The 18,822-nt window shown below is 29.1% G+C and overlaps 1 protein-coding gene across 1 annotated transcript in view; it reads right to left on the bottom strand.

Moving 5' to 3' along the window:
• LOC113375364 (dynein beta chain, ciliary) overlaps positions 1 to 18,822 on the bottom strand; it is a 75,491-nt gene that overhangs the window by 45,124 nt on the left and 11,545 nt on the right. Inside the window, exons 8-22 of the mRNA XM_026615301.1 lie at positions 17,757 to 18,272; positions 17,148 to 17,413; positions 14,961 to 15,159; positions 14,649 to 14,904; positions 14,431 to 14,579; positions 14,153 to 14,364; positions 12,277 to 12,832; positions 12,112 to 12,206; positions 10,438 to 10,993; positions 10,100 to 10,372; positions 8,383 to 8,412; positions 5,467 to 5,712; positions 3,875 to 4,471; positions 2,963 to 3,157; positions 2,148 to 2,501 (exon numbers count right to left, since the gene is read on the bottom strand). Of these exons, the coding sequence (XP_026471086.1) occupies positions 2,148 to 2,501; positions 2,963 to 3,157; positions 3,875 to 4,471; positions 5,467 to 5,712; positions 8,383 to 8,412; positions 10,100 to 10,372; positions 10,438 to 10,993; positions 12,112 to 12,206; positions 12,277 to 12,832; positions 14,153 to 14,364; positions 14,431 to 14,579; positions 14,649 to 14,904; positions 14,961 to 15,159; positions 17,148 to 17,413; positions 17,757 to 18,272 (4,500 nt within the window). The remainder of the gene's footprint in view (positions 1 to 2,147; positions 2,502 to 2,962; positions 3,158 to 3,874; positions 4,472 to 5,466; positions 5,713 to 8,382; positions 8,413 to 10,099; positions 10,373 to 10,437; positions 10,994 to 12,111; positions 12,207 to 12,276; positions 12,833 to 14,152; positions 14,365 to 14,430; positions 14,580 to 14,648; positions 14,905 to 14,960; positions 15,160 to 17,147; positions 17,414 to 17,756; positions 18,273 to 18,822) is intronic.

Raw genomic sequence — 18,822 nt, 5'->3', positions numbered from 1 at the left:
TCAGATATTCAGATATTCAGATATTCAGATATTCAGATATTCAGATATTCAGATATTCAGATATTCAGATATTCAGATATTCAGATATTCAGATATTCAGATATTCAGATATTTCGACATTCAGATATTCCGACATTCAGATATTCCGACATTCAGATATTCCGACATTCAGATATTTCGACATTCAGATATTCCGACATTCAGATATTCCGACATTCAGATACTCAGATATTCAGATACTCAGATACTCAGATATTCAGATATTCAGATATTCAGATATTCAGATATTCAGATATTCAGATATTCAGATATTCAGATATTCAGATATTCAGATATTCAGATATTCAGATATTCAGATATTCAGATATTCAGATATTCAGATATTCAGATATTCAGATATTCAGATATTCAGATATTCAGATATTCAGATATTCAGATATTCAGATATTCAGATATTCAGATATTCAGATATTCAGATATTCAGATATTCAGATATTCAGATATTCAGACATTCAGACATTCAGACATTCCGACATTCTGACATTCCGATACTCCGATACTCCGACATTCCGATACTCCGATACTCCGATATTTCGATAGAGCTAAATGTACAAAAAATGGCAGTTTTTGAGAGAACTAAGTGTCCGATTTGAATGATTCAAAGAAATTTCTGCTTGTTTTAACAAAATAATTGCTAATGGAAAAAAATTGTTATAATTTTTTTTTCAAATTTTTTTTCTTGAAATTTTTAAGTTACGAAGTTTCAAGTGACATTCGATGAATTAACGAACAATTATCTGACTACGTTCAGTAAAATTTCCAGCTACTTCATCATTGTAGAAATGCATTTTTTTATGTCTTTCAAAAATTCGTTATCTACACCTCTTTACCCTATAGGCGGGGTAACTTGGAACGGCCAGGTGGCAAACACGTTTAAAACCTTATTTTAATTTAAAGGTATTTTACAAAATAATTACATTTTTAACTAATGCTAAAAAACTACCAACGGAAGAAAATACTTTTATTATGGATTTTCGAAGATTACCGATATTTTGTCAATACAATCAAACTAGAAGTTTTATATACTTTCTATAGAAAATCCAATGGTATAATCCAATCCAAGTTTTTTTTGGTCTTTCGACTTATATTGTCGTAAATATTCACGTAAAACTTCCTATTAAAAGTAATTGAACACCATCGGTCAAGAACGTTTGACATTTCACGTAATAGCCACCGTCTATTGTTTTATTCAAATTACGCTTCTACAGAAATTTTCAAATTAAAAATGTAAAGTTTCTACGCGATTTTGGAATAATATCTCACCTTTTGGACTTTTTCTAGATTGGCACGAATTATTCAAGTCTAAGACTGGCCAAATCAGTTTAGCATTTTTTTAGACATTTTTTTTAGACATTTGAAAGAGAGCTCCATTTTTATATATAAGATATAAGATAAGTAAGTTCTTCAAGGGCATACATCTAATAAAAGGCCAAGATTTAGAAGTTAATCTTTAATTTTTCCAAACGTTTCGACATAGGATTTTATGTCATCATCAGTGAATATAAATATGGTCTTACATCAGTAGCTAGCGCATGGCACATAATTTTGCGCTATCATATTTCTCAACAGCAAAACTAACTTCTTTATATATATATATATATATATATATATATATATATCTAAACTTAAGTCTCAGTTTTGTTTTCAATTTCTAATGTAATTGAATTGAATTCAATTGTTCATGCATACTTATACCGACAGTTTTAGTCGGTATTACACACATGCGGTATTGAGTCCTACATACTCAAACAAAAGACCTAGCCTGGTAAGCGTAAACTCATTTCCTTTGCTATACAAAAAATACACACATATACTTTTACCAAATTTGATCTCATTCGATTCAGAATGGCTTAAAACGTCGAGAAAACGTGAAATTTGCCAATCGGATTTTTTTATGAAAACAAACTTCTCCTTCATATGCATATACATTGGAAATATTTTATATTTGTTTGTAACACGTTGAAAAAATGTAAAAGAAGATTCAAGATATAAATTCAATTACAAAAAAGTATAAAAGCAGATCGCATATGAAGTACATACCAGTTATAACCAAATTATTTAAATATAATATTGTAATTTATTTATACCTGAGTCAGTGTGATATAACATCTGTCAGTCAAAGGTGTAATGACCAAACGCGGTGTATTACCCAAATATTCGTGGCTATATTTAAATTGGGCATCGCATATATTGGCAAAACAATCCACTTTGCCTTCATCCCATCGATGTCGTAATTGAGATTGCCACATAAATGCTGCGCCCGTTTCTATTTTGGATTGAATGAATTTATGAACAACGTCTCTTGAATGCACATCTATTGTACATATTGTCATAATCTTTTGCCTATCACATTTTGTCAATTGTCCAAGGAGTAAGGAAATCAGCGTGGACAGTTGCTGGATTTGCTTCTTGTAGTAATCTTTAATCGCGTTGTCGTAACCCTGAAATGATTAATTTAATTAAAATACTATTATTAGCCCTGTGGTTCAATAATTTAAAGTTCAGTTTAAGCATTTATGGTAAATGCAGCGTATTTGAATTTTACAATACATCAGTCTTTGGAGATCGATCATCTACTGCTAATTATCAATAGCTGATAGTGAAAAATAATTGATTAGATGGAACAAATTTCTAGACGCCAAATAGGTGTAGTGTATAGAAATCCAGAAATAACGTTTGGTGAAAATGCATTTAAATTTTACGCTTGTAGCAGCTTGGTATCAGAAAAGTTGCTGCAATAAAAGGTAAGAAAAATATCACAAGACAAATATTGATCATTGTCGATCAAGTAGTAAGAAGAATTTGCCATGTTAGACCAAAAAAAATAGTTTAGTTTTTACCAATGTTGTTATAATAATCATGAGATTATTTTCTACACTTGTTTAATTATCAAAACAACTACCTCTTCCAATTTAGCAAACGCTATATTGACTTCTGTTGTCCACCAAATTTGAGTACCACAAAGAGATACTTGCGCCGGATAATCAAAAAGCCATTGATCTCTTGGTTTTTCTTCATACATGTAAACAGCTGCTTTGAAATACAGTCTTATTGATTCTCGCATCGATGTCTGTAATCTATTTAGCCACACTTCCACCTTTAATAAAAAAAATATGAAGTTAATAGTAAAACAAACAAAAAAAAAAAAAACTATGAATGATGCATCATTATTTTGCAAAGCTTCTAAGTATTGGAATCTCATTTTGAAACAACAATTAATTTTATCAATACATATGTTAAGTATCGCAATTTGTTAATATAAAATCAACATAATAATAATAAATGGTAATCTGCCCGAAGGCAGGTCCATGGTGTGAGAGCCACCACAAATAAATGATTCCCTTACCCTTCATCTATCATTACCTTTACCACTATTCCCTCCCCTCCCCTTAATATCAACATATATAGAATTATTTTTAGATAATCCGCAATTGCTCATGATAATGATACATAATTTTAGTCAAATTTTAATTTCAATATTACAAAAAATGATTATCAATTACAATATTAGAATAAATTCATGATCAAGTCAAGTTGTTTTTAGACTCTCAGATCATGTAGTTATATTAGGTTGTCAAATATCTTCCGCTTTTTTGCTATTGGTTTATAATACAAAAAGGCGGAAGGGAGATATTTGACAACCTAATATTTTTAAAAAATGTGAAACCATGATATTTTCTGATGGTAAAATTCACATAAATAGTGTACGTGCTTCAAAGGGAATTACCTATCACATGTCAAATTTAACATAGTCAATGTATCATTGATGCGAAAGCATATAGTATTAAGAAACTGATAATAGAAATATACTAACCGGTCCATTGCAATCACATTCTTCATTAAAAGCAACATATTCCGTATCCTTTGCAAACATACCAAAAGAAGACTTAATACTGTTTCCATCTTCATCCTCTTTGAATTTGAGTTTAGCCATTGAATCAAATAACTTTGTCAAATGACGTGTCACCATATGCGGCTGATTGCCATTTGACAATATATCTAGCAAATCTGCAGAAGACACAAAATAAAACCTAGGAAATGCCAATCGCTTTGTTTCTAAATATTCAGCCAATGCTTTTTCGCACAAAATTAAATTCTTCTGCAAATCATCGAGCTTTTCAATTAAGCCCTCTCTGTTGGTAGCTTTTATGACGTTTGGTGTTGTTGACATTGTTTTCATTAAAATCTTGAATTCGTGATCTATGAAGTCAAATCGCTCCGAATCTGTTGGCAACTGATGGCGAATATCTTCGGAGCTCATAAAGATGCTTTCCAAATGGCACCAAGTCCGTTGAACTTCAAACCATATCGTTATTACTTGATCCGCAACCAATAATTTATTTTGCCATGTAGAAACTTCTTCCAAGAAGTATGCTACAAATTTTGATGTTATCAGATTTTGTAGCACGACCTACAATAATAAATTACTATTATTTATTCATTCATTAACTAAAAATAATCAAATCTAATTTTGAATTATGTAAGACTTTGTCTGGATTATTCCATTCTTACATATTACGATAATTAATAAAATTTATCATGGTCTATGAACAGGGTGTCCCAGACCATGACGTCAAGCCGGAACGGTGTGATAATATTAACCTTAACCCTACTGAAAAAAATTACAAAAAATATCATTTTACGTTGTTTGGAAATTATGAGCTTTTAATTGCATCTAGAGCTTTGATAAAATTATGACCATTTTTTGGTTATTGTATTTAGCTTTTATTAACTTTGTTCATTTAAACTTTGGAATCGTAACCGTGAATAACATTTCTTAATCCACAGTATAAAAAATACCACAATTAACAAAAAATAGTCATAATTTTATCAAACTCTAGATGCAATTAAAAGCTCATAATTTCTAAACAATATGATTTTTTTTTTCAAATTGACGTCAAGGTCTGGGACACCTTATGTAATCGCCATTTGCCTTTGAGCCAGTTGCCGATATCGAAAATATTTTTGTTCATGGGCAATTAAGGTAAATCCCTACCAAAATCTTATGACTCTACCAGGAAGTTCGGAGGAATTGTAAGATCTGCTGAAGAATTTACGAAAGCCCAATGTAAAATTAGTTAAATTTAGATAATTTATGACAAAAAAGTTTGTGAATTCTGCAATTCTTCACAAAAAATGTAGCCTAAACCGTATGTAAAGCACTGCGCAATTTTTATTATGAGAGTTAGAAATAAAACTGAACACAGACATTCTAATTACTTTGAAAGACCAGATATACTTCACTACTTAATCAGAACCTTTACATTTAATGGAAAAATTATTAGTTTAGTATAAGATTTGTGAAATGTTAACGGTTCAAGAAATAAATAAAATAAAATAAAATTTGTCAAGCAAGCGTGAACACTGCATTAAATAAATAAATTTATTAAACAGTAAGTTGCTGACCTGGTTATCTTCTAATGTTTCTATAAGATTTTCACTAGTTTTCAATAAACTTGATCCTGTGCGAACGTGTTGTTCTTGATCAAATTCCATAGCCGACCAGGTGCTATCAAGTTCGCGTAGTACCTTTTCCATGGACATTTCCTTTACGGCTTTGTCAACAATCGTTTTCACTTCATCTTCGCATTCATGCAAATTTAACGCCAACAATTCAGCTAATGTCGTTGTGTGATCCATGATGAATTTTGTCTTTAGATATTCAAGCAAGTATTAGTAACAATCCTTATTAATGTAATGTAATAAAATTCACATCACTTTGAACATACATGTATACATTCAATATATCCAATTCAACCAACTAAACAAAACCTTTACATACTTTCAACAAAAAATAAGGAAATAAATACACATAAACATATTTACATATAGTATACTTAATCCTTAGGGAATATTTTGTGTACTATATAATGTTAAAATTATTATTATTAAAAGAAATTTTCAAACTATTATTAAAACTAGTGACTAATTTGTGCATAACAATACCAAGCATATTGTAGATAGCTTGTAATAATTAACTTCCCGTAGGGTAAGTTATAGTAATCGCAAAAAAATCGAAAATGAAAATTTTTATATATCTTTACGTTTCAGAGGTTTCTGAACATTTTGGCATACCTTAGAAAAAATGGATGTATGTGTGTGTGTGTGTGTGTGTGTGTGTGTGTGTGTGTGTGTGCGTGTGTGTATGTATGTGCGGATACAAATTTTCGTCGACGATTTCGGGAACACGGATCAACCGATTTGAATAATTCAAAAAACATTCGATTCGTATTGATAAGGAAGCGTGCTGATTAGTTTTTGGCGAAGGCAGGTCTAGCCGTTTCGGAGATACGGTGCAAAAAGTGCCGGAAACGGTAACTCAGTTTTTAAGAGAACGGAGCGTCCGATTTTAATAATTCAAAAAACATTTTACTTGTATTGACTTGATAAAGAATAGTTCAAATTTTCATAAAGGCAGGTCTAGCGGTTTCGGAGATCTAACAAAAAAAGTAAAAAAAAATGCTATTTGGCGGTCAAAAATGATCATTAGACATATGCACATCAAATTTTCAGATATTTTATAGAGATTTTAACAATAAGTATAAATTTTGTTTATTTTCCTATGGGTTCCGTATCAATGTTTACCCGTTAGACAGCGACGCCGCGCTTACGCGCTTTATATTTTGTCTCTATGCAGTTAAAGCAGTGCGATTGCTTTGAAAAACAAGTTCAGATCTTCCAAAATATGTCAAAATAAAGAAAACATTTTTTTTCAAAAAAAAAAAAAAAATTAAAAAAAATATTTTTTTTTTTTCAAAAAAAAGTAATTTTTGGTCCATTTTATAGTTTGTCAAAAATCTTATTTTTTCGAAGTAAATTTTTTTCAAAAATTATAATCGTTTTTAAAAAAAATAATTTTTGGTACGGGAAGTTCCAGCAATTTGCCTTAAGGCACGATGCCCTAATTGCCTTAAGACAGAATTCCACTTACAGCTAGTTTAATAAAAATTTTATGTAAGGGATAATAAATCTAGATTTACTAGATTTAAATATTTTTATTGCAAGTGCCAAATTCAACTTTTAACAAAAAAGTATGAAATTGAAATGTGTGAGAATGTTCTTGAATACAATTTTGAATAAACAGTTTCTTTATCTGCTGTTATTAACTTATCTTATTTTTTTCTATATTTTTACGTTTTAAAGCTTTCTGAACATTATGGCACACCTTAGATATAATGGATGTATGTGTGTGTATGTATGTGCGGATACAATTTTGACGTCAACGATTTAAGGAACACGAATTAACCAATTTGAATGATTCAAAAAACATTCGATTCCTATTGATGGGGAGACACGCTGATTAGTTTCTGGCAAAAGCAGATCCTACCGTTTTGAAGATACGTGCTAAAAATAGTAATTCAGTTTTTGAGAGAACGGAACGTTCGATTTGAATGATTTAAAAAACTCAAAAAATTAAAATTTTTGAAAAAAGTCTAATTTTTTCCAAAAATTTCAAAATTCTCAGAAATTTAATTACATCAAGGTTTTCAAGATGTTTTAATGTTTTCAAAAATTTTAAATTAAAAAATCTGGTCATTTTTAGTTTACAACTAACAACATTGTAATTCCTTTTGTATTCATTTTGTTAACTTTCCGTAGAGCCAAAAAACATTCGATTCTTACTGATAAGGAGATGATTCGTTTTTGGCAAAGACAGGCCATTTTGAAGATACAGAGCTAAATGTGTAAAAAATGGCAGTTGAGAGAATAAGCGTCCGATTCGAATGATTCAAAGAACTTTCTGCTTGTTTTAACAAAATAATTGCTTTTGGAAAAAAAACTTTTTTTTTTCAAAAATTGTTTTTTTTTGTATACCGAAAATAATTCAGATTTTAATTTTAATTTTGACTAAAGTTCTAATATACTTCAAACAAATAATTTCAACTTTGCAATTCAGTTTATATAATTCTTATAAATATTATACAGTATTTATAATAATCTATTTGAAAACATTTAATATTTCTCGAACATTTTATTACGGTACGGGAAGTTCCAGCAATTTGCCTCAAGGAACGATGCCATACACCACTAGTTGTTTTTAAAATTATATATTTACATACACTATTTAACATATGTCCGTCATAAAAATTATTAGTATACTTAAAGTAGTGAAGTAGTTGTACAGTACTCTAATTAATCTAATTGTGAATTACTCTAGTTCAAGTTCTTAATACTTTACTAATTTACGTGCATTTATATACATATAATATAAATAATATAAACGATATGTGGAAACAATATACATACACGCTCATTGCTTACAAGTGAACATTCAAATAAAATTAGCTTATTAACAAGATGAAATGGTGACAAATTACTTACTGTAACCTCAGGACCAAGTGCAGCTAAACTCTGCAATTATGTCAAATGAGTATAATAATTTGGTACTATATACAAGATGAATATATTACAAATTGTATGTACAAAATCCTGTTGAAATATATTGATATAATATTATCCTGGTGCCCTTTTATATTATCTGCCTGATTTTATGTAATAATAAATTAGAAAGTTTTCTATTTTAAGCATAAATTGTACATTTTGCTAGAAACAACAAACGTGGATCAACCCGCATAATCTCCATATGTTTTGAGACATGAGATTTATATGTATTGAGCAAAATATATTTTTCCCTGAATTTTGTATAAAAATCAAATCAGGCAGATTATCAGAATTTTCTTATAACACCATTAATAAATGTGTACATCTGCTGGCACTGGGCAAAGTAAATTCCAAATACCATCGATGTACAAATATTTATAATTTTGGTAGTTTTTTTATAGTGGTTTAGGATTTATTGCCCAGCGCCAGTTGTGCATATGAAAACTTTTATATATCACAATTCGGTGAAAGAATTTATGTACAACTGCAACATTTTTTTGATTGTATAATATTCAGGTAATTGTATGTTTAGCACTATTAAATTTTAAAATATTAGATGTAAATGATATAAAAAAGCAAATATTTACAATTTGCAGTAAAAGTTCATACCAAACAATGACTACTATAAAGCATAGACAGCCCCATATAAATATTTAAGATTATAGAATATTATATTATTTGTTTTATAATATTATATTATTATAATATAATTATTAGTATTACATCTATTGATGTTCAATATTCAATATTTTCTGTTAGAATTATATATCGTTAAATGAGAAACATTTCCGAAAAGTGGCGATGTGATATAAAATTATACTGGCCATAAATAAAAGCATTTTATATTAAGGTTTTATGTATATAAATTTATTTGCAATAAAATAGAGCATTCTAAAACCATTAGTTTTACTCCATTGTAAATCATAAATATTTATCAAACACATAAACCTTATAAACAAATTAATACATCAGAAATTATTTTACTATTTTGTGTTAAAATGAATGCGTTTTATATGACCACTTTAGTAGGTATAATTAATAGAATTATATAGTCTATAACAAATTAAAATTTTTGTTTTAATGGATTGACCGTCAAATCCAAGCAATAATAAGTGAAACCTTTTTAAATTCTTTGTTAATATAAAAATAATTCTTTACTTTCTCCAAATAAACTTTGAGTTTTTTACGTATAAATTCGTCTTTTCATTAGGAATTTTTTGTGTAAAAAATTACAATTAGTTTTACGTAGCTTTTAGTCGGTGACCGTTCAAATATGAATAATAATTTTTTATCATAATATGATATTATAAATATAAGAACGCTGTTCAATTCAGAATTATAATTGATGTATTTGGAATAAGCTTGTTATAATTTTTTTCGAGCAATGTTCATGTAAAAAAGCACCAAATTAATTACAAATGAAAGTGATACGAAGTAATAATAGGAGCAAACCGAAGCAAATAACAAATTGTGATCGAGATCTTAACTGTAGTCATTGTTAGGCAGAAGCAAGTTTATATTTTAGTATTTTTCGCAAAACTATATTTTGATTGTTTTAAATGTATCTGATCGCAAACTACATTTTATGTACAATTTAAATCAAATTTTGTTCAATATATACAATTTTCAACTATCGGATATAAGTCACAACATATACCTTAGTGGATTTCATCAACTGGTGCCAATGTCGATCTCTTATCGCAGTATTCTGCAGCTCACCTACTGCTCGCAATGAAGTCAGCATATTTTTAACAGTAGCATCAAGTACATTATATGTATCCCAATTTCTCATTTCTTTGTCCAGCATTCTAACATCTTTTGCAAACTTTTTGCATTCAATATCCATGTTTTCTACATCTATTGTCCTCCAGGGAGTTGTTTTCCAATCTTCCACACTGGTTTGAACTATAAATACGTAATCCCACAATTGCTGTAAGAGGAGAATAATATTATATTTTTATGGGCATACAATTTTTCAATTTGAGAAATAATCACCTTAATCATGCGTAATTCCTTTCTGCACTGTTTCAACAACTTAAATTCTGGAACACTGACCTCAAATAACGAGCCTGAAGATTGGATGGATGTCATTCGACATTCTAAACGATACAAATCACTGTTCGTATGATCGAACAATTTATAAGGATCACGACAATCAAATTTGAAAAACGTTAATGATTTGAAAAAATCTCTATATAGTAATACATCAGCATCAAATTCCAAAATTTTCTTCCTAATGAACGTTACTTCAGCAGCTTGTAATGGTGCAACTTGTTGCTTTATTGTTAAGGCATTCTTTTTTGTATTCGTCCATTGTTCTGGTAATTCTTGAAGAAGAACATTCACTTCCTCTGGTATATCCATATCATAAAATTTTAATAACTCAATAGTATCAGTCAGGGGTCCAAACATATCGTTAGTTACTTCGCTGCGTTCTTTTATGTTCATCAGATACCCCATAATTTTTACCAGCTTTTCATAGTCACCTTCTTGAACAACTTGAAGTAAACCTTCATCAGTTTCACGAATAAATGCTGCTAAATCTAGAAGCCTATTAAAATATTTATTGCTTATAATATATTGACCATATCATCAAGTTTGGGTGTAAAAAATTATAATATCGTCAAATTATGAGATCATTAAAAAAGTGAATAAAGATCAGTCGTTTTATGCCGATATCAACAAGACAATCGGCATAGATAAATAAACATTTTAAAGTTACATCGTAGTACAAATCTTGAATCAATGAAAAATGCTTGAATCAGAAGAATATTTTACCCTGTTCCTTGAAAATAATAAAACAAATTAAATATTTGTTTAGCAGTGTACTAAACGTAAATTTATTGATTAGAAATTATTTCCATATTATTCGTAGTTTCTAAAAATTTTTGAAGTTATTGAAATGGAAAATATTTTTTAGGCAAAACAGGTATTACAGCTGTTCAAAGAATGATATTATATCGCCAGCAAAAAAGTAAAAAAAAATACAAGCAGTCAATGAATGTATGTTAATTTTAATTACATGAAGTTTTTCAAACACAATTACATGATGAGTGTACAGCGATTGAAGTTGCGAAAACAATATTTGTTTAGGCGTTGTTTAACATAATCCACTATGTGAACGAATATTATAGAATTTATTAATCAGTAATTATTCATTTCTCTAATGAAGTTTCATTTGTAAATGCTAATTACAATGACAAACCGATCATGTCATATTTGAAGTATGACTTTAATTACGTTATTGTTTTTAAATATTATACATATTTTTAATGCTATTATAAATATATAATTTATAATTTATTATTATATAAATGTGTATAATGGTTGGCACTAATAAATGTGTGCATCACGAGTGTTACCATATTACTAATAAACATTATTCAAAATTGTTATATGATGTATTTATTTTTACTTAAATGCTATCTTGTACAGTAGCAAATAAGTTTTACTTCAATCGCATGTGAACCTTACGCGCATTTTTTTTCTTAGTATTTTTCGTTCAAATTAATACTTTTCGAAAACTGTTGTGACCTTTAACTTCGAGTAAATGCATTAATTTGCTTAAAAAACTACGTGATAATAGCGAAACTTTCTTCACTAATTTTTCGCATGGTTTACCCATTTTGTGAAAATTTATATACAGATAAAAATATTATTCATCATTACCTATTAGTTACATCATCTACCAAATGTGTTTTGAACATATTGCCCCACTTCGCCGCTGTGTTTAAAAGAGATTGCCGAAAAGGCTTAATGTCTACCTGAAAATAAAAGTTTTGTGTTAAAACTACTCTATCTATTCTTTTATAAGTATTTTGAAAAATTATTCACTTGGAACCACCCATTAAATATCTGATTTATCTCAATTTCCTCAATTTCTGTAAACAGCGATTCATAATTGTCAATTTGTTCTCGAAATGATTCAATTTTTGGTGCACGTTTTGGAGGTGCCATAGGATCATCGAAGGTAGCAAGTTCCAACTCTTCAGGATTTAGCAATCGTCCATAAGTAAGAAATATTTCCATGTTTGCGTGTCTGTCTTCCAGCCATAAATATGAATATTTGTCAAAGTTTCGACAAAAATCTGTTGCTTTTTGAATAACATCATCAACATTTTGCATAATTTCATTTTTCATTTCCTTTATATCATTATTTGCACAAATAATTTCAGCATAAGTTTGCTTACTGGAAGCAACTCTTGGAATCAAACTACAAATTTTAATAATGTCGCTGACTAACTCGGCTATAATGTGACTGAAACAGCCGGGCTCATCTGGATTCAGAGATGGAACAAATACTAAATTTGGTTCTTTAAGTTCTAATTTTGATTCGAATAGAGGTGATAGTTTGTTATCAGGATCCATATTCTCGATTAAATAACCCAAGCTAGAAAAATGTATTTTGTTACTTAAAATAGAATATAAATATAATATGGCCAAAAATATAATGAATTTCAGTTACAATCGCATTTGCAGCAAATAGACGACGCGTGTTAAAAAAATAAGATAAACGTTTTAAATTGCATTTGATTATAAAATTTTTATGCTATTGAGAGTTGGTACATATTGCCTTAAGAGGCACACCTAGTGTGACAACCTAAAAAAAGTCATTTATGGAAATTAAAATAACAATAAAACTAGTGAATCCATCTATTTAAAATTTTGAGGGTATATTGGTTTTGAGAATATACAGTGAAATTTTTGAAATAAAATATTAAATATTTTTGAAATGACACGCAATCTCCGGCGGCGCCAAAAAAAGTTCCTCCAATGCTGGAGTGATGTAGCCTTCTCCGTTGATGAAAAATTTAAAAAAATCTCCGTAAGCCAGAACATATTGTCTGTACGATGACCCTCGGGCGAACAAAAAAATCAAAAATTGACAAAATGGCGGCATGTTGGAAAAAAAGTTAAATTTTTCCCAAAATTTTGATCGTTTTTGGCTTACCAAAATTCGATTTTTGATCAGATCAAAAAACTTCTTCTTCGTATGGACAACAATATAGTATATAAAAATTCAAAATTAGATTTTTTGAAAATTTCACACTAGGTGTGCCCCTTAACACAACAGGCCATAAGTTTTAAGTAGCATAGTTTGTTTTTGGCAGATAAAAAAATAGACGATTTTTATTGTGCTTGATGTATCTTATCATATATATACCATTTGGCAGTCAAAAATGATCATTAGACATATGCACATCAAATTATCAGATATTTTATAGAGATTTTAACAATAAGTATATATAAATTTTGTTTGCATTCCTATGGGTTCCGTACCAATGTTTATTCGTTAGACGGCGACGCGGCGCTTACGCGCTTTGACATTTTGTCTCTATGCGGTTAAAGCAGTACGATTGCTTTAAAAAAAAGTTCAGAATTTCCAAAATATGTCAAAATAAGGAAAAAATTTTTTTTTCAAAAATGTTGATCGTTTTTAAAAAAATAATAATATTTGGTACGGGAAGTTCCAGCAATTTGCCTTAAGGCTAGATGCCATGCGCCCCACTAGTTTAAAATAAAAGTTCTTAAATTTATCAGCATTATAAATCTGACGTAAAAAGAAAGATTAGTTTCCACTAAATATCAGAACAAAAAAGAGAAGATTATATAAAACCATTTTTTGTCCACATATAATAAAAATATTATTTTCAAAGAATAAGCGAAATAAATATTCCTTCATGATCAGACAAAAATTAAATAAACTTACCTACAACCGACAGTTTTTAATAGCGAGTCATATACGATTTCATCAACATAGGAAACATAATCCTTCCAGGTAGATTCATCTATATTATTTTGCAAACCAAGTAGAGTCATATTTTCTTTTAGAAGGGAGTGAATTTTTTCGGATGCGTTAATTATTTGTGAATAAGCTTTTTGCGTTCGGTCACTTCTCTCGTCCAGGTATAATAAAGTGTCCTAAAATAAGCACATAAGTTAGTATGAGATAGTTTGAAAATCTCATGCATATGTGAAAGATAATACTTTTCTAGAATTTTTCCTTTCAAATAAAGGCACTTTGGACCAGTATGACATAATATCCTTTATTGCCTGAATATTTTCTTTCGCTTTCGTTACTCTGTCTTGAAGTGAGTATATAGGTGCTTCTAGGCAATTTAAATATTGACCCAAATCTAAAACAGAATAATTTATATAAGTATATTAAAAATTTATTAACCATACAGATTTTTTCAATAAAATACCTGGAGAATCCCAATTTAAATCAGTTTGACCTCTCAGTATCAAAGCATCGATAGCTTCTATGTCGGTACTTATAAGATTATATTCCACCTTTCCACAGATAAGTTTTATTTTATTATAATAGTAAATTATTTTCTCCAAATCATTTGTATATTTTCTGAAGGTTTCATATTTATTAAAAATCAGAATTGCTTCTTCAGGAATATCTTTACTGCTTAATATTTTCATGTACCGAACCTCTTCTAAAATTTCTGCTAACTAAAACATATGTAATTACTAAGTTTGACCAGCAACAAATTAAGTAATATACGTACCCCTGGATCAAAGTTTAATATAATTAAATTTGGATTATCGTTTTTTCTTTCTATTATAGGTTTCTTCAGATTTTTTGATATTTCTAATGGTATGAATGTGATCCATTTTTCAAACACTTGTTTTTCGAATGATTTTATATCCTTCATAAGTGTTTCATAAACAGACAGTATTTGTTTTGCATGATTTGTTGCAGTGATTCTGAAATTCAATAATAAATCTGATTTTAGAGAAATATTGAGGCTCTGCGCTCAATACTAATATTTAAACAGATGGTATTTTTTCATAAACCCAGTTTGCGATTTTGATGAAACTTGACACACATTGTTATTGTACTTCACCAAAAATTTGACCGAAAATTTAAAATTGGAACATTCAATTGTGAAATAAAATTCTTGGATTTCTAATTTTAAAAACAGTTTCAAAATCATCAATTGGTCATAAAGATTACCTGAGATATCTTTACATTACTTAGTCGACAGTTTTCCGTAAGCGTTTATTATCTCTTGATTTGAAAAAGACAGTTTTGGACAAAAGTTTGTCCGGATGCATTATTCTGAACGTACTACTTACGTCGCAAAGATTTTGAAATCTTTGATTGGTTTGTGAAATTAATATATTCAAACAGTAATAATATGCATTAATTTCGAAATAAGACTCCTGGTCTAAAATTTGCTCATCTTGTGATAACACATAATAAAAACGTTAAGTTATCTTACGCCTTTTGTATTTTTTATTTTTATTTAAATCAAACTATTAAATTTAAACATCATACCGACAATTCAAGTAGAAACAAAAACAAATGTAAACATTTTGTAAATTCAGCTATGAAAATTCCAACTTCCAATTTTCAGGGTTAATTATCAGGTAAGTTTAAAAACACAGTCTTCAGAAAGTACATACAAAAATTTTTGAATATTGCACAGCAGAATATAAATTCTCTTAAAGTGTTGAGCTAAAAAGTTTAAAACTAGAATTTTCTAATTGAATTTTTATTATTAAATAAATTATATTCAGAAACTAAAATAAAATTCAATACCTTTCGATAAAAAAATGTAATGCCAACTATATTGAAATAATTAAATTTTTTGTAAATTTGTTGCTTCATTTAACAGTTTTTATCAAATTCTGCTTACGCTCGTTGGGGGCTCCCTGGCCCGGGGGCCCCGTATGATTATACGGATACGGCTAATACGGCGGTAGCTACGCCCCTGATGAAGAGTCATATCAAGGTTGATGATTTTTTAGTAAGAAGATGATTATAAATACTATTAATATCACAAAGTTGCCAAAAAATCAAATAATAATTATTATTATGGTTAATTCTTTTTATTACAACAAATTCTATACTTTTTATTAACTTCCCCTAGGGTAAGTTATAGTAATGGTATACCTTAAAAAAAATGAATGTATGTGTGTACGTATGGGTGTGTGTATGTGTGTATGTCTGTGTGTGTATGTGTTTGTGTGCGGATACAAATTTTTGTCGACGATTTTGGGAACACAAGTCAAGCGATTTAAATAATTAAAAAAACATTCGATTTCTATTGATATGAGGCGTGCTGGTTACTTTTTGGTGAAGCCAGGCCGAGCCGTTTCGAAGATACGGGGCAAAAAGTGTCAAAAATGGCAATTGATTCTTTGTGAGAACGGAACGTCCGATTTGTATGATTCAAAAAACATTTTATTTGTATTGGCGAAATGAAGAACTGATTAACTTTTGGGAAAGCAGGTCTAGCGGTTTCGAAGATTTAACAAAAAAGTGAAAAAAATGTCATTTGGCGGACTATCACGACTACTTTGAAAGGAAGCTCAAAATTTCCAAATTATTTCAAAGTATGAAAAAATCAAATTTTTCGAAAAGAAATTTTTTTCAAAAATTTTGAATCTTTAAAAATTGATTTTTTTCGGAGTTCTAAAAAAAATTGAAGTTTTTTACAAATTTTAATTTTTGGTACAAAAAGTTCCAGCAATTTGCCTTGTGGTACGATGCTATCCACCACTAGTTTTTCATATTTTTATATGTAAAACAGGATATATAAGAAAGAAGTATAAAAAAGTAGTGCTGTTACAGCAGTAACAGTTACTGATATTTATTAGTTACAGAAAATAAATATGTCAGAATAATATATACTGTCTACAGTGACAAAATAACACATTACGTGAATTGTTTACTTTACTAAACTCACTGATGTTGAACGCTTTTGAAGTAATCAATTGGCATCGAAGCTCTAGTCTTGAGTTGCCGCGACCAGACCAAAGCTCCCGAAACAGGAGGCATCCATCTGTCCAGTGGCATCCAACCACAGTTTTCGATAAAAGCCATTTGATCTTGAAATATTTGTTTACACACCGACATCTCTTTTCGCAACATGTTCAATATTTTAACGTACTTGTTCGTGAATTCCTTTCTGATCGTTGGCCGCTCAAGAACTGATCCAGCAATGTTTATTAACTAATGTAAAAATATAAAAGTCATTTAACATAAATTATAATAAAGGATATATATTATTATTTACTTATTCAGCTTCTTTTTATCTATGCAATATTTTGATAAATTTTGGGCTAAACTTGCATCTAAATATTATAGTAGGCCCTCTACAAATTTTATCAGAAACTGGTAAAAACTATCTAAATAACTACTGACTACTTTTTCTAACACAGTAAAGTTGGCGTTGTTAGATTTTTGTACTTTCTTTATCATTTGACAGCAAATTATATAATTTGGATTACTTCTTTACTTCACTCATTCGGCATATACTTTGAATATGATAAGATTACACCAAAATTTTATTTACCTTGAAAACTGCTTCCAAATTGCAACATTCATCAAACGCCTGGCATAAAACCGCACAAAGCTTTAAATCCAATTGCAGGATTTTTTCTTGAAACCCATCAAAATCATCTTGAAATGAAAGATCTGCTGGATCCAGTACATCATATGTTTTGCTGGCAAAAACAGTGAAGTAAGCATTGAAATCTGCGCTAATATCTTGTATTTTGGCACTAAGGGTGCGTCCTTTTAAGCCCGCTATTTCGATTTTTTCGAGCTTCATAAATTCTAAAACTGTGGTAAAAAACCATTTGATTACTTCCAACCGTTCTATAAATAAAATACTACGCTGAAATATTGTATTCGGATGTATGGTCCACAATACTGGTGCCTTGTTCTTGAAAAATGTTGGTAGTCTTTCTTTATAGTAATCATAATGAGTACGGAATAGCTTCAAAATGTTAATTGCATGATCTAATCTTTGCATTGCTTCCTCAATGTCAGTATGAAATAAAGTAGTTGGATCCAAAAAACGCTTTGCCTAAAAATATATATGACTATCTTAATTTGCCATCGTTGAAATTCAATTACATAGATGAATTTATAAAAATTTTTAGCTGTAAATGTAATATAATGACAGTTTATGTGCACTTATTGATAACAATTCAAACGATATAATTAATTATAATATACGCATATTATTTTATGGTACTCATTAATTGCAAAATATTAGCAACAAACTTAAACTATTTACTTTTTTCGTCAGGATTTTTAATGATTACTAGCAAAAAAACGACAAAAGCTTGAATTAAACAATATGGATATTCAAACCAGTTTTGGATATTCAAAGTTATTAAGCAATTAATAAACTTTACACATTACTGTTAAATAAAAAGTTAATCTCTAGCCGGACGTAAGATTTCTAATAACAGATTTATTTAATATAATTCATTTTTCTCTCTTCCCATAATTTTAAAAATTAGACATAAATAATACTTACTTTAATTCGAAAAAAGTATAAGTTAATATAATACATAACGTCAAGCCAAATCGGGACGATAGTTTTGACCTTAACATAAAAAAAAAATGGG

This window comes from Ctenocephalides felis, unplaced genomic scaffold, assembly GCF_003426905.1.
Source record: "Ctenocephalides felis isolate EL2017-DRISC unplaced genomic scaffold, ASM342690v1 CF-g0.4_SCAFFOLD_01886, whole genome shotgun sequence".
NCBI lineage: Eukaryota > Metazoa > Arthropoda > Insecta > Siphonaptera > Pulicidae > Ctenocephalides > Ctenocephalides felis.
The sequence above is the reverse complement of the archived record's forward strand: the minus strand, read 5'-3'. Positions and strand labels throughout refer to the sequence as shown.